This window comes from Argiope bruennichi, chromosome X1, assembly GCF_947563725.1.
Source record: "Argiope bruennichi chromosome X1, qqArgBrue1.1, whole genome shotgun sequence".
In the NCBI taxonomy this organism is placed as follows: domain Eukaryota; kingdom Metazoa; phylum Arthropoda; class Arachnida; order Araneae; family Araneidae; genus Argiope; species Argiope bruennichi.
Genome location: NC_079162.1, coordinates 67,546,319 through 67,562,407, shown reverse-complemented (window position 1 = coordinate 67,562,407; position 16,089 = coordinate 67,546,319). Strand labels below are relative to the sequence as shown.

The 16,089-nt window shown below is 26.2% G+C and overlaps 1 protein-coding gene across 1 annotated transcript in view; it reads right to left on the bottom strand.

The window, feature by feature from the left end:
* LOC129958338 (calcium permeable stress-gated cation channel 1-like) overlaps positions 1 to 15,621 on the bottom strand; it is a 53,522-nt gene extending 37,901 nt beyond the window's left edge. Inside the window, exons 1-6 of the mRNA XM_056070755.1 lie at positions 15,471 to 15,621; positions 9,139 to 9,338; positions 5,928 to 6,010; positions 3,451 to 3,553; positions 3,332 to 3,369; positions 3,092 to 3,231 (exon numbers count right to left, since the gene is read on the bottom strand). Of these exons, the coding sequence (XP_055926730.1) occupies positions 3,092 to 3,231; positions 3,332 to 3,369; positions 3,451 to 3,553; positions 5,928 to 6,010; positions 9,139 to 9,327 (553 nt within the window). The 5' untranslated portion in view covers positions 9,328 to 9,338; positions 15,471 to 15,621. The remainder of the gene's footprint in view (positions 1 to 3,091; positions 3,232 to 3,331; positions 3,370 to 3,450; positions 3,554 to 5,927; positions 6,011 to 9,138; positions 9,339 to 15,470) is intronic.
* Between the last annotated feature and the right edge of the window lie 468 nt (positions 15,622 to 16,089).

Genomic DNA, 16,089 nt, shown 5'->3' with positions numbered 1-16,089 from the left:
ATGCTACGTAAGTATGATATATATAATAACATGTTCTTTGAAATTTTTTTGATTCAATTAATTCTTAGAAATTGTTTTTAATTACTGCCAAGAAACCTGTGTGTGAAAGTATGATTACAATACCCATGTAAAACCTTGGGGTTGTAGATATTCAGTAATAAAAATGTCCCACACAATGAAACACTTAACATTTTGAGCAACAGTGCCAAATAAAAGGTTAATCAATCTTTTTGAAATTACAATAATGAATCTGAGTGACAGTAAATTCAGTTCTTTAGAAGACATTAAAGATTCTAACTACAGAGGAATATTGATCATATAAATAGCCATAAAGATAGTTTGAAAAAAAAAAAAAGTGTAGCAAATTGTTTCAACACTATTTCAGCTTTCTCTTTTATCCGACATAATTTTAAACTTTTTCATCTCTCAATGATCTTTAATTCAGGAATTTTACAAAGTTGAAGGTGAACATTATATACCATCAAATATATAATGTTCAGCTTATGAAGAAAGTATTGATTTCTAAACACACAAATGTAATAGTGCACAATAAGCACTAAAAAAAGGCTACTCAAACTGAAAGTTTAAAAAATATCTACAATGAAAACAGTCTAGGTATTGAATATAAATTCATATAATATACAGGCCCGAGAATAGTGTTGATTAAAATTATAAATACAGTAAATCATAATTCATAATGTATTCCAAAACAGTATGAAAATGATAGTATCTACATTTAACGAGTCACTTGAACTCCTTTTAAATAAATATTGTAAATGTTGCATTCTCAATAGCTACACTTTATTTAACAATTTAAAATAAATATAGCAGTCCTAATTATACAATTATATTAATAATTTTAATGTACAATGCACAAATTTTTACATATGTCTCCTATATTTTTATGATAAACTGAATGGTTAAATTATGTCTATAAACAGTGTTTACTCGAGTAAATATTAAAAAAAAAAAAAAAAAAATCACCATGAGGAAATATATTTCAGACACAACATTTTGACTAATAGGATTCGTATAAAAAAAAAATTAAAATCTGAAGATAAGTAACATGATTTTGGATTACAAAAGACATTGAATTAAAGCACCCAATTACACTGCTGTACAGAATAAAAACTAATGGTTAGAAATTAAAGGACATTAAAATGTTATATATATTATTATTGTTATATAATGTTATATGTATTGATAAACATATATATTTAAAATGAAGAGATAAAAGAAACAATTCTTTGAAATAAAGTAATACAATTTTAAACATAAACATTAAATATTTTAAAAAATTTATAAATTTAACCAAAAAGAAAAGATAATTCAAAGAAAGAAGGACAAGAGTTAGTTCTGAAGGCATTAAAAATGATATTATTTTCAATATTTGAAAGAGTATTTCTTAGGTTTTATTCAGATAGTTTGGTAAATATTCTCTAGACAATGTTAATCTTTGCATAAGTAAAAATGTGTTGTTACTTAAAATCATACTAATCAACACTAAAAGTAAATAAGTTGTGAATACGTTTAAACTTCATCTTAGATTATTGACACACAAGAAAAAAAAAAAAAAGAAAAAAAAACCTCCATTTATGTACTTTAAATTAAGTTTCACATTTATTGCTTTAAAACATTTGCTAAGAAATGGAAGTAATATTTTTAAAGGTTAATATGAGAGGAAGGCATCAATACATCACTATCGCCGAAATGACACTTGAATACATCATGCTCTGAAATAAATACTTTTAATCAAAGGATATTTTTATCATGCGGATAACATTAAAAATTTCATTTTCTACTAAATAAACAAAAAAAATGTATATTCATGTTGGAATTATTCATCAAAATATAATAAAATCTGTTAAGAACTTCAACTAAGCAGTAATGAACTAATATACACAATAAGGTTAATATGATATCAGGTAGGCAACAGAAGCAATTCCTGCTCTTTTCAATCCAGAATTCTGAAACGAATTTCAAGATAAACTTTTGAGTAATAAAGAAAAACACATTTGTCTCCTTGAGGCATCAAAAAATGTACTACAGCAAATACATATACAATAGCAAGTATGAAATATTATATATTTTGATACAAAATTTATGAAGGAATATCTATTTCAAATGGTCGTGATTAAGTGATGATCGCTCTCAATTTCTCTAGAAGATTTTCCTAGCAAAATTTATTTTCTTACTTTTTTAGTACAATTATAAGACAAAAACGTTAAACAAATTCAAATACCACTATCTTTTACGTTATTTCATACACGTGTAAATTTACACCACCGCAAATATTCTGTAATAAATTCAGTTTGCTCTTCACTAGTAAAATCATTAAGAGCAATTTACTGTGTCATTTCTCCTCACTCACATAAGTAATGAATATGACAAAATATTCATTATGATAAATAAATATACAGATAAATGTTAATAATAATTACATATGCTAATTGAAAAAGGAATTTTCGGACAGCCACTAAGACAATGGTTATGATACATACTGAAACAATCAGGTTTTCAAACTTTAATATTAGTACCCTTTACAAACAAAATGAGTAATCTAACTCTTCAATTATATAGCTATGCTTTCTTTTTTCAGCTTCTGATATGATATTTGACTTCCTTGGTCTGTATAAAAACAACTAAATAATAAATTTCTAACACAAAAAATGAGCAGCTCAAAATCTTAAAAATTTTTTACAACAATATTTTTTCTTCAAGAAATTCAGATATTGCATTAATATAATATAAATTTATTTAATGCACCAATTTCTGTAACCTTTTTTTTACAGTGATTTCAGATACTAAACTCACCAGTGATATGTGTTAGAAAATGACAATGATTTTGAGAAAGTCTTATTACATAACAAAAAATCTTGAGAATTATGGCTTATTTTAAGCACGCACGCACGCACACACACACAAATATCTCTATGTTTTCTTAAAATAATAATGGGAAAAAAATTTCAAAAACGATAAGTGATCAGTGTTTTTAAAACAATCGCTGATACCATATTATATATATATATAACAAAGAAATTAGAAGGATATAGTATAAAAGAAAGAACAAAGTTACACTATATTACATTACCTAAATCGCCTTGATAATTCACTGGTAGCACTATAGTTAAGCATATTATGCAGATGATAGCCAAAAATACAATAATATGCCTCTGAAATGATAAATATTGAATTGCATCTGTACCGTTCCTTTTCAATATTTGATCATCCCTGAAAAAAAAATTTTAAAAATACAAAAATCTAGAATCGAAATTCTAATAGATGGTAGAAAGAAATTACTTAAAGAAATATGACCAAGGGGAAAACTTACTTTAATACAAAAATTGCTCTCAGCCATGAACATATGCCCTATCATATGAAATTGAACTGTTAATAATCAAAATTTAAAAAAAATAATGGTGCAGAAAAGACTAAATGACATATATTCACCTTATCCATGTGTAAAGCAATTTCAACTGAATCTATAGACCCTTCTTCACTATTTACTCGATGTGATGAAGCAGTGCCATCCCCATAAAATAACTGAGTCCATCTAACAAAAATATTTATTACATCAGTTTTTAAAGGTTAATAACAAGTAATTAAGATATTTATAACATAATGCAAACTTTAAACAGGTTGTAAAATGTTTCATTAACTATCCAGATTAAACATGTATTTAAAATTAAAGCAGATAATTTTTAGCACAAGTTTATTATTTCTGATTCAAGCACAAAAAATTAAAATTCAAAATTACATATTAAGAAAAGATCTAGATTCTGATAAACTACAGATATATTATTTTTTAAAAATCTATAATTCTATCAAATATTAAAGTTTTGTAAACCAGAGGAAATTCAATAGAACTGTAAATATATTCAAAATTAAATTTTAGCCAATGATATGAATTAATTATAATGTTTAAAATATACATTGTGCAATTAACAAAAATAACTATATAAACAACTTCACATTAATTTTTTAGAATAAAAAAAATAATAAATTCCTAGTACTAATTTGCTACATGGCTCATCTCTTTTAGCAGCTCTCTAACCGTGTGTTGGGAAATTCAATTTTGATGTTAAATTACGCTAGGATTGAAAGATTACGATTTGATGTTGATGTTGTTATTACGACAGGAGAATGATAATTTGAAACCAATTAAGTCATGTTCTTCAAATGCAATTATAAAATTTTAATTAATTTTTTGACAAAATAATCATTATTTAGTTAATATAATGATTACAAATACTATTTTAATTTTGTATAATTCCAAGTATAAACACAACTGAAATTATTTAAAGTTAAGATTACATTTTTTAATACAAAGCAGGACCTGTTTAAACTGTACTTAAATTCTTCACATAAAAGCCTGCAAATCTGTGATTGAGATTGTTTTTCAATCATCAACAATGTTATTTAAATTCAATTTAATTTCACAAACATATAAAATTAATACTTAAATTGCTTTATTTAAATTACTATTATACAGTACGATGCAATAGATTAAGACACTGCCGCCACTCAGCCTTAAAATTTAGAATAGTAACAGCATAATTACAAAAAGACTCAAAATATTCAAACCTTTTTAAGATATTACGATTTACGATTTGGATGTAGGAACAATGGTTCATTTTAAAATGAAACCAGCATTGAAGCCTCGTCATAAGTTACAAAGAAAGTGCTTGAAATCATATGCTATATGGACCAAAAGAGCAATCAGTGATATTCAGCGATAAAAAAATAAGTGGAATCTGGATAGTTTAGATCATTGGGCATCGCAATGTCATGACTTAAAAAAGGAATCTCAGAGTCTTTTTAATTGCAGACAAAATGATGGCTCAGTGATGATTTGGACAGCCCTTTGCTACAATGGATAAGTGTTTTTATATTGATCAGCAAACATCTTAATGTTATGCTAAGAGATTAAAGGGCAACCTATTGTTATTTGCTGAGCTTCAATGAGGCCCATCTTGGAAATTTCAATAAGAAAATGTTTTAATTCAAAGAGCAAGCAACACAAAAGTTTAATTTAAATCACAGAATATAAAAGTTCTTGATTGATCAATATGTATCACAGATCTCAACTCAGTTGAGAATCTTTGGGGCATCACATGCCACAAGCTTTACAATACTGTTAGGCAATATTCTTCTGTAAATGAATTCAAGAGGTGTATTGCAGTTATAAGGTGCGAAATACAGCCTCAAATCATGCAAGGTTTAGTTTATTAATGGGAACTCGCATTTATGAACTAATCAAAATGGATGTGCAATAAGGTTTTTAAATCTTCCTTTTTCTAATTTAATTTCACCTTTGTCTAAACTTCTGAATGTTAGTTTTGTTTTTAATTCCTTTATAATTTGCTATACACTAAAGTCAACTTTTATTATTATCATACTGCATATGAAGTACTTTACAATGAAGTTGTGTTAGGAAAATTGATTGAATGTAATTTGAAATCTTTGTGAATTTGTTCATTGTCTAAACTTTTGCATCACAATGTAATCATTCTTTCGATACTAAAAATGAAATCTCCTAGCTATAATGGAACCACAGAAACGTAACTTACCACAATGAAAGTAAAAATAACAATTTTTGCAAGTCTTAAAGTGAATTAATTATATTAAACATTTTTATGGCAGTAAAAGAACTGAATGACAAGTTTAGAACAGTCATGCAACTTCAAAAATGCTTAAAAAAATTATATGAAATTCAAGGAATTTACAAGATCCGTCAATCAGAAGTAAATGCTTTACTAAGAAGACATAAAAAAGCTAACTAGTTATAAATGTATTATACAAATATACAAACATGTTTTTCTCATATAGTTTGTAACAATTTTAACTATATACTTCATGATAATGAACAATAATGCTCACATTCACAGAGAAAAAATTCGTTTCAAGTATTTAGATCCAATACCTACCTTTGGTCATTTTTTTGAACTAATGCTATTCTGCCATAATCCCAAGCTCTTTTTCTCAAGAAGGTGAAAATTATCAGAAGCAGCTACAAAAACAAAACTGTGTCAGATTTCAATTTTAAAATATTATTTGTTTCATAAAAGACATATTTAAAACTGGAGTTAATTAACAACAACAAAAAAATACTAAAATATGTAGATAGGTATGATAAGACTAATTGGTAATTAAGAACAAACAAATGTTTCATGCACTTTCGATTGATTATTTTAATAGTAGGCAATTTGTAGTACAAAACTCAATTTCAAAAGTTGTACAAAAAATTAATTATTGAGGAATAATTAATTCGGGAACAATGCTATATTTGAATATTTTTTTTCTAATGTTTTACAAAATAAGCACATAAATTAAAAGAATGAAATTTTATTTGAGAGTGTACTGTCAAAAGAGCAAGAAAATATAATAAAAACATTTTGTGAAAAACAAAGTATTAATTAAAGATATTGCTAAATATTTTATTCTATTCATATATAAATAAATAATTTTGTTTCATATTTTACTATATTTGAATTACAATTATCAAAGTATTAAACTAGAGTATTTAACTTGACTTATTTAGCAACAAAAATACCAGCAAGGCAGTGTTTTGAAAAAGAATTGCTGGTTTAAACAAACTTAAAATTGTAACTACAAACATATTAAACAATAATTTGTGTTTTTAAATATTCCTAACTTTTACTCAAATACAGTTATTTGAAATTTCTAATTTTAATTTTGTGTAAATTTCATACATAAAACTGAAGAAATGTGCAACAAATTTTAAAAATCATTTTAGTTCCATTGTTTGAGAATTGAATTACAAGAATTACTCCCTATCCAAATATCTCTTAACTTATAAAGTCTATCAATAGTTAATTATGTATATCTCTAAAGAATCATTGCTATAGGAAATAGAAAGCCAAAATCTGTGCAATATATTTTTTATTAAACAAAAATTTAGAAAAGAAATCTTAGTGATGGATTCATTTGATAGTGCATCATTTTCCCTGAAAAGTGAAGTTCTTTGGCAATACTTTACCAGAAAGATTTTAAACATATTCTATCACACATTCAAACAAGTTACTTTTTTTGGGGGGGGGGATGTATAATAATATTGGTGACTGCTTGGAAGAGAGTTTAACTTTTGATTCCCAGATAAGAATGTAAAAAATAAGCATTGTATACAAGATAATAACATACATGAATTAGTGGAAATGCATATTTAAGCATCTTAACAGTTAAGTATTTGATAAGGTTTTCTAGTAAGTGATAAAATTTTTTAGTATCTGATAAGGTTAAAATTTTCTTAGCCCTCGTCTTTAAAAATTGAACAATAAATAGCAATTTTCCTAAAATTATTGGGCTCCCTTTTAGCAATTAATGAAATAACTTTTTGAAGACTAACCTAACAAAATAGAAATACAGTCAAACCAGGTTTAACAAGTAATATGCATAATTAGTAAAACAAAATAACTTGCTTAACAAGTGATGTTTCACAGAATGAGCAGAGAGGAGACACTGTAATGTCACATGCTAGACTGGGTTATGTTGCCTTGCATTGAGAATTTGTTTAAACAGAACCCTTATATCTGCATGAAAGAAGTTTTATCAGATAGCAAGACTCCGAGAAGTTTAAGCAAGTCCAGTAAAGCCTTAAACAATGAGATTGTGTCTTTGGTCAACACTATGTGGCAAGAGGAAAATAGCATTGAAATCAGTGAGTTGCTAAAGGTATGCAGCCAGAGCTACCAAAGAACTCAATGGAGTTGCATTGTGTATCCCATCAAAAAGCTGTATAGGAGATCTGGTCCTGAGAGGAAGAGATAATAGATTCAACAGAGCAACAATCTTCCAAAGAAATAATAGGGATGCTGAAAATATAGGAAATTATTGCATCATACCTTGAGAAGCACCACCTTAATAAGGCAATACCTATGTACAGTACAAATTCATTTCACAAAATAAGACACAATACTATGTTTCATTTTCGCTGTTTTTTGAAGCGTAACCAAAAATAAATGCCGTAAAACTATTTACTTATATATATAAAAAAAAGCATAATAAATCACATAACCATAAATTTGTTTAAGTATTTTTTGTCAGAATGGAAAGTATTTTCTATTTTACAAGAATTCTTACGTGAAGATCTTTTTTGCTAAACAAGTGTTTTTCACATAAAGAGTAAAATTTGAGAATGAATTATGCTGGTTAAGCAATATTCCACAGTAATTCAAAGAGAAGCAATAATATTATATAACAGAGAGAAGAAAAAAATAGTGATGAATGCATTAAAAAATATCAAATACTTAAAATAAAACTGAATTTAAATTTTTAATTTATTTAAAAATTTATAAATTTAAATGATAGCAAATTTAATTCATCTATAATTTTATAAAATGAACAATAAATGTGTGTTTGATCATAAATGCTGATAGCATTAGTTATAAAAAGAACCCAATTTTACTGCCCCTCCTTTAGAAAAAAATCTACTTCAAAAGAAAAATTAAATGTTTAAAAGATATTGTAGATGTCTCTCTTATGAATTTGTATATATGTTGCCAAAAAAGTTTGAAAAAATCTGGCATTCTGTATAGGCATTTTGTAGATTGCCAAAAACTGACTGGCAATGTATGAAATAATTAATACTTCAACATTTCCTATGCATTCTATAGAACGTCAAATGATAAACCAACAAAGCAGGAAATACATCTCCAATATAAGAAAAAGAGCCCATTTAAAAAAAACATGGATAAAATTATAGTCGATGTTAGATTAAACCAACAAGAAGGTGACATACTTAGAGATTTCACTCTCTCATACTTGTTGTGTATGTTTTTAAAAAAATCAGTGATGCACATGCATACAAAAAGTGTCCTAAAAAATTCATACTTTCTGAAGTCGTGCTAATAACGATAAGGAAAATGATATTTTATATATTCTTTGTTTCAAAATTAATAAACTGTTTAAAAGTAGCATTATCATGATCATTTTTCCATACTTCACCAAAATAGCATTTGTCATTCTATAGAGCATAGGTATTATATAAAATGCCAAGGGAAAGTATATAATAATTCTCATATTTTATGATTTGCCTAAAACATTCAAACATATATATAAACTTCACACATTGCCAGTAACATATATTGTGAAATTAATGCAGTTGAAACAGAGTCTTACCAGCCATGTTATAACATTTATAGCAAGGTTATCAGGTATTCCTTCAAATTTTCCAGATAGAACTAATATAGAGCGATTTGATTTCAAAACACTGCAATGGTAGGAATCATTATCCATAGGACTATCATCATCAGAAATATAGGCATGATGAAAATTTGAAATATAATGAAACGTTTCACTGTTTTCCATTCTTATGTCAACTAAAAAGAAAAAAAGAAGAAGAAAATGCATACAATTGTATATACATTTAAGGCCTTCACAAACATATGAGGAAAAGAGCCAATGAAAATTTACAATGATCAGGGATTCTGGCAATTTTTAATATATAACATTTAAAACAGGCTACAAAACCAAATAATGCTACAAAACCAAATAATTCAATTTACATCCCTACATTAAACTAAGAATATTTATTCAACAAGCAGAACTTCGGATATAAATATATTTAATTTGAATTAATATCATATCAACAAACGTTTTTTCTTTCTCCCCCCCCCCCCACTTTTAACTTGTCTTATTGCGATCAATTATGTTAGATTTTAATTCAGCCTCTTACATTCCACTGAATTTTGAAGTTACAAGTCATTGTTGACAGTGTTTATACATTCAAATAATGATGAGGAGCTGAATTCATAATGGAACTATATAAACATCAACATAAAATTAGCATGCAAATTCATGATACATGGCAACATTTATTGAACAATATATATATATATATATATATATATATATATATATACATAGAACTCTTCAACGAGTGAATTTTAAAAGTGTTGCGACTCTGAAACATTATGTACTTATTTCTCACAAACATCAGAATTTTCGTTCCAATGCTGGAGTACAGAGCTCTGCTGGAACATAGAACTCTGTACACTTATTTTAAAAATAAACACACACTTATATGTATATATGTAAAGGTCATTACATGTAGGTAAGAGTTTTAAGGTGAAGCAGGCATGGAAATGTTTCATATCTTTTTCTGCATGCTGTCATGACAAGATTTAAATTTTTCTCCATTATCAAGATTTTTTGGTAAAAACAGAAGATGCTATCCAAAAGAGAAAGTAGAAGACAGAAGGAAAAAAAAGTATTTTGAACTTCAATACTTTTAAAATGGAATTTTGCAGATAACAGATTTTTAGTTTTCAGCACATGGAGTGCCATTGTGGGAAAATAAGAGCCTACACAACTCAGAAGTTAAAGTGGAACCCGATTTTGAATGATTAGAAAATAATTACTTTTAGAAAGCAGAAAAATTGAAATTATTACACACACACACACATATATATATTCTCTGATAAAGTTATTCACAACAATATTATTTATAGCAAAAAAAAAAAAAATAATAATAATAATAAATGTTCTACATTTCATATCTTAATTGGAAACACATTTTCTGTAAATAGTTTAATTGAAAAAAATAGCTTGCACGGTTGTATAAAAACAGCTTCAAAGGAAATTAAAACTTTAAACAAAATAATAATAATAATAATAATAATAATAATATTACAAGATAAATAGTTTCATGTATTTTCAGACAAGAAGTTTTTGAAAAGATTCAGGAAATCTTAAAAGAAAAACACTATCTTAAGCATTCACTTAAAATACTTAAAAAAATCTTAGGATTCAAATTATTTCATCCAGCATTTATAAGAATGTATATTTATATAAGCATTAAAACTGTTGTCAATAAACAAATTCTCGATATTTTTTAAAAATATAATTATACAACAACTAGAAATATCGCCAAAGCACTATTGAGTGATAAATATGAGTTAATATGAGATGTGTTCAGATTGACTTAGTAAAATGCATCCCTAGTAATACATTTTATTATCCCTAGTAATGCAACAACTGACCTTCATTTGTCTTTATTAAATGCAAAACACTGAAGATTATTCAAATAACCATTTTTGCTCTTAAAAAACATTCAATATATATATTCATCTAAAACAAGGTTTTTAGTCGTACCTTTTTCAAATATAAAGAACTTAAATTATTAAGGATTTTTAACCTGTCCTTGAACTTTTTCGATCAAAACATCACCCAATTTAAATGAAGTTTTGAAGGGTTTTTTTTTTAATAAAATGAATTTATTATTTCTAAGCTTACCTTTTAAATTTGGAGAAGAGAAGATTAATGACTTCTCTTGACATGGAAAAAGAATGATATTTCAGAAGAAACTCCAAATTTCTCATGTCATATCACTTAACAAAACAAGGCAGTGACTTAAATAAACTTTGATCCATCCTAAATTGCTTAATAACTTTATTCAGCAATTTATACAAATTTGTTTACATTATTCTATCTACTTTATTTTCTTTAAAATGCTGACATAAATTTTAAGTAGATGGATGGTATACCACATATTTTTAGAGATCAGAGAATCAGTTATATCAAACAAATCTATGATTATTGATTAGGGTAAGAGAACTTCTCAACAAGATTATTCATCTAATACAATGGTTAAATTTTTTATATCAAGCAAGAGGTACAGATTCTGAAATTCTAAAATATGAAAAATTAGCAGAATGTGTGTTCACAATGCAATAGAATAATTGAATGAAACAGACAAATTACAACATGGCTCATTTTATACAGTAAAGAATTCAAAAATAATAAAATCTGGAGTAGTAAGCACTGCATGAAATCTTACACAAATACAAATAAATTTCAAATACAGATTTCTTTAACTCTCTTAATAGGTTGCATCAAATTTATTTAATTACTACTGATGCCTACATCACCCCCATCAAACTTCAACAGAAACTGCAAAAGTTAGCCAGATAAAAATGCTTAAATATTGTAATAATGTAACAGTTAGTAGTGACAAAATGAACTTATTTTGGTGTAGATTTTTTTAATCCTAAAATTTCAGGATCCATGCCCAAATTTTACACAGGTCAAGGAAACTGCTTAATAAGGTCATGGCATTTTATGCTACTTTAATAAATTTTGCAGGGAATGTTCTATCAGTGCTTTAAAGAGCTCCATTTTTGTGGGAAACTTGATAAACCATGTCTATAGCTAATAAAGATATTTTACTGGAAACCACATTAAGCATTAGCTCTCATGAATTTATTTCATTCTTTTCATAGAGTTTCTATACCTTTCCTTAATGCTCAGATCATTCAAAAGAACATAGCTATTTTGGCATCCATTAGGCCCTGATAGCCAGAATTACATAGCATTTAATTTGAATCTTCAAAGAAGGAATAACACTATTTCCAGTGAAGAGTACATAAATCTATTCATGAATGAATTCAATGGTTTCAAGACAACAAAAAGGATAAATTACGCATGTTCAGAAAAATAAAAAAAGTTTTAAAAAAAATAATGATTCAAATAAGAAGAAGTTTTATTTTCATTTAAATTATTTAAAAGTAATAGATTTATATTTCAAAATGAACAATAGAAAATGACAACTCAATTTGACAGTATGAAAAAAGCTATGCAGCTCTTAAACTCATTTAATAATTATGTTATGATTCTATTACAACTAAAAAGCAACTAGAACATTTGAACAGAATTTACTTTTAATCCTTTCACTACTAATCAGGTCCAAACTGACCATGCAAATTCTATACCGGTGAGCCGATTTTTGGGCAGTTTTTATTTCAAATGGGGGATATTGATTGTAAAGTGAATTATTACCAAGTGCTCACTTTACATCTTTTACCCCCTGTTTGAAACAGAAACTGGTCCAAGACTAGCCCACCAGTATAGAATTGGCAGTTAGGTCAGTATGGGTTAGTTGCAAGATTATTAAACACTGGTAACAGATTTTCAGTCAAATAAAATTTTAGATGGAGAATAAAAATAATTGAATTCCACCAAACTTTTCCTAAAACTTTAACACGCATATAATCATATATTGTATCAATTATTAATGATATGATCATTGGAAGCTTTCTTTGCAATATAAACTTCAGTTATCCTTCAATAATATTAATTATCTAAAAGTTATTAATTTAATATATCCATTTTTTAAAAATGGGGATTATAAAGTGCTTGCAATTATGATGATTAACACAAAAGTTGTATTTTATAATAAAGCAAATCAATACATATATAAAATATTAAAAAAATGAAAATCTGAATTTCCTTCCTGATAGATTAATGATAATGAAATTACTTCACAAATCACTTGTTATCTCCATCATTATGTAATTAAATAAATAAAGAAAAAATACTAAAATAAAAATAAACAAGTTACTTCTTAAAGTTAATTTTATACTAATATTGTTACTCAGGTTTATTTGATTGTGATGTCCCAAATCTTTATAAACAAGAGTTTGCCTTTTTAAAATTAATAAACAAAAGAAAATTTTAAATTTTTACACAAGTTAAGTACATACAGTTCAGTAAGTTTAATATATCCATGTATACCAATATGACTAGAGTTCCTTAACTGAAAAAAAAAAAAAAAATTACAACTACACAAGTAAGATTATGAAAAGATATTGAAACACATAAATGTAAGATCCACGTACACTTACTCCGATGCTAAATGAATGATTTTATTTTTAAAATATTGACTTGATAGCAACAACTTGCAGAATTTTTTTATAACATATTGAATCTTAAAATGGCATATAAATTAATTAAGCTGTTTTACATGATTAAATGAGTTCCCAGTATTATATGCAGCATCTAAACCACAAATGAAATTTCAGAAAGTGAAAACTCAATTCTTTTTGAAAAAGTGAATATCAGTTTTCCATCAGCACAGATATAGTGAGCATCCTTATACCTAGATAGAACATAATTAATGCAGGAAGTTTTCATATGATTTTTTTTATTATATATAGTGATAAATATCTCTCTTATTTCATAAAACTTTCTTTCTCTTTATCTATGCTGTCTAAACATGATAGCAAATATCATTGATATGTTTTATAAGCCTCCTATTACACTTTTAAACTGTCTTACAATGAAAATTAACAGTTATAGAAAGTATAAAGTACTATACTAATCAGCCATTTGAAATAAAGGAGAAAAAACATTCATATTAAGCATTTTACAGGTACAGTTAGATTCTTTAATAACTTTGTTCTTAGTTTATAAATTATACTTGTTCCAAAACTATTTTTACCTTTCACTTTTTATTCTAGAGATTACATAAAAACAATTTCATGAAACATTTAAAATTTGAGACAAAAAAGAAAGCAAACAGATTTTAAAAAAATTAATTTAAAAATAAATCAAATACCGGTGCAAAATAATTAAAAACTTTTTAATAAATAATTACAATAATATTATACACTTCACATTAATAAATTGAATACTTCAGTGTTCTATATGAGCTCTAATCTGAATCATTTCTCATTACATGCCCTACTATATAAAAGAAAAAAAACAATGCATAGAAAGAGTTTAAAGAGGCTAATATACAGTGAATTAATAATGAAAATAAAGAAAGAGGACAAACTATTTTCCATGATGGGAAAAAAAGTGTCAATGTTTACAAAATTAGTTGCTTTTGAATGATTAACTTTAAATTATGAATATATCACTAAAGTTACATAAAATTTTAGTAATAGATTTATAAAAAAACTCTTGAATGTAAACAAAAATTAAGAACAATGCTGACCTAAAGTGTGGTTAGTATGTAAATCATTTATATATAAACTTTTAGACTAGTTTATTATCAAATAATTACAATATTTAGAGGGGGGAAACGAGAAACAAGAAAAAAATAAAATAAAATCATAAAATGAAATGTCAATGCTGTGAAAATAATAAAAATGATTATCATTTAAAAACATTACCATTTTATAAAAATAATTCAAACAAAAATTTATGAATGAAAAACTTACAATTAATGATGAATAACCAAAATAAATAAAACTCTAATTTCGAAATAAATTATTCTATCTTGTGATTAATTTCTATAGTATTTTTTAAATAAAAAAATTAAGAACATGCGAAGTAACTTTAAAAGGAAGGAAAGAAAGAATACGGGAGGGGGGGGGGGGGTGGAAGCAAAAGTCAACTTCACAGAATTTTTGCGAAAAACTAAATAGAAATATAGAATGACTGATTTATAAACATTTATTAAGAATTCGTTTTTAAAAAATCTACCGGCGAATAGTATGAAAGGAATGATTCACGGGGAATTAATAATACGACGTACATATTTTCAATTAAAGCCATATGTTGACACACAAGGACATAATACAAATCTTTAAAAAAAAAAACCTTGAACATCTAAAATTAAGAAAGGTTTTAACCCGAAAAATCACATTAGATATAAGAAAATTTTGAATGCATCAATTATTAATAAATAATAACAACGTGATATTCAATATCAAAATAATATTACTAACTTTTAAGAATCCAGCGATTACAAATTTATTGAAGAAATTTATACGACGATCGATTCAGCACATGACACGCGAAATCAAGTAAAAAACAATTATTTTTTTTCCCTTGCAAGCTTCACATTTTGAGCTGCAATACTTGCGATACGCTGATTTGTTTTCGTTCTGTCAAAACAGCAGATAAAAATATTGTAGAAATCAGTGTTGCCAAGTTAATAAAACAGTTTTTTGACTGAAATCAATGTCACTCTAGAGTAAAAAGTGAAATACTGTCTTGTAAAGAATATCAGTAATTCGAATCTTAAAGTGCTTAAAGATTCGAATTTTCAAAGACAATTTTAAGCTGAAAATTATATTTTGCAAAACCTTCTAAATTATCGACCCTCTCAATTGCATGAGTGTAAACAGAATTATAGCATTCAAAAGTAATGATCGAAGGTTGCATAATTTATGATAGAGATCCAGATATCATGTCTTTCAAAGCCTTCCTTTGTTGTAGTCTGTTAAAAAAAATTAGATAATTAATTATGCATGTGTCATTTATGTTGTTAAATAGCCTTTGGGAATTCACGGTTTTTAGGAATAATCAATAATGTAGCTATTGTTATTTTTAAATAAAATATAT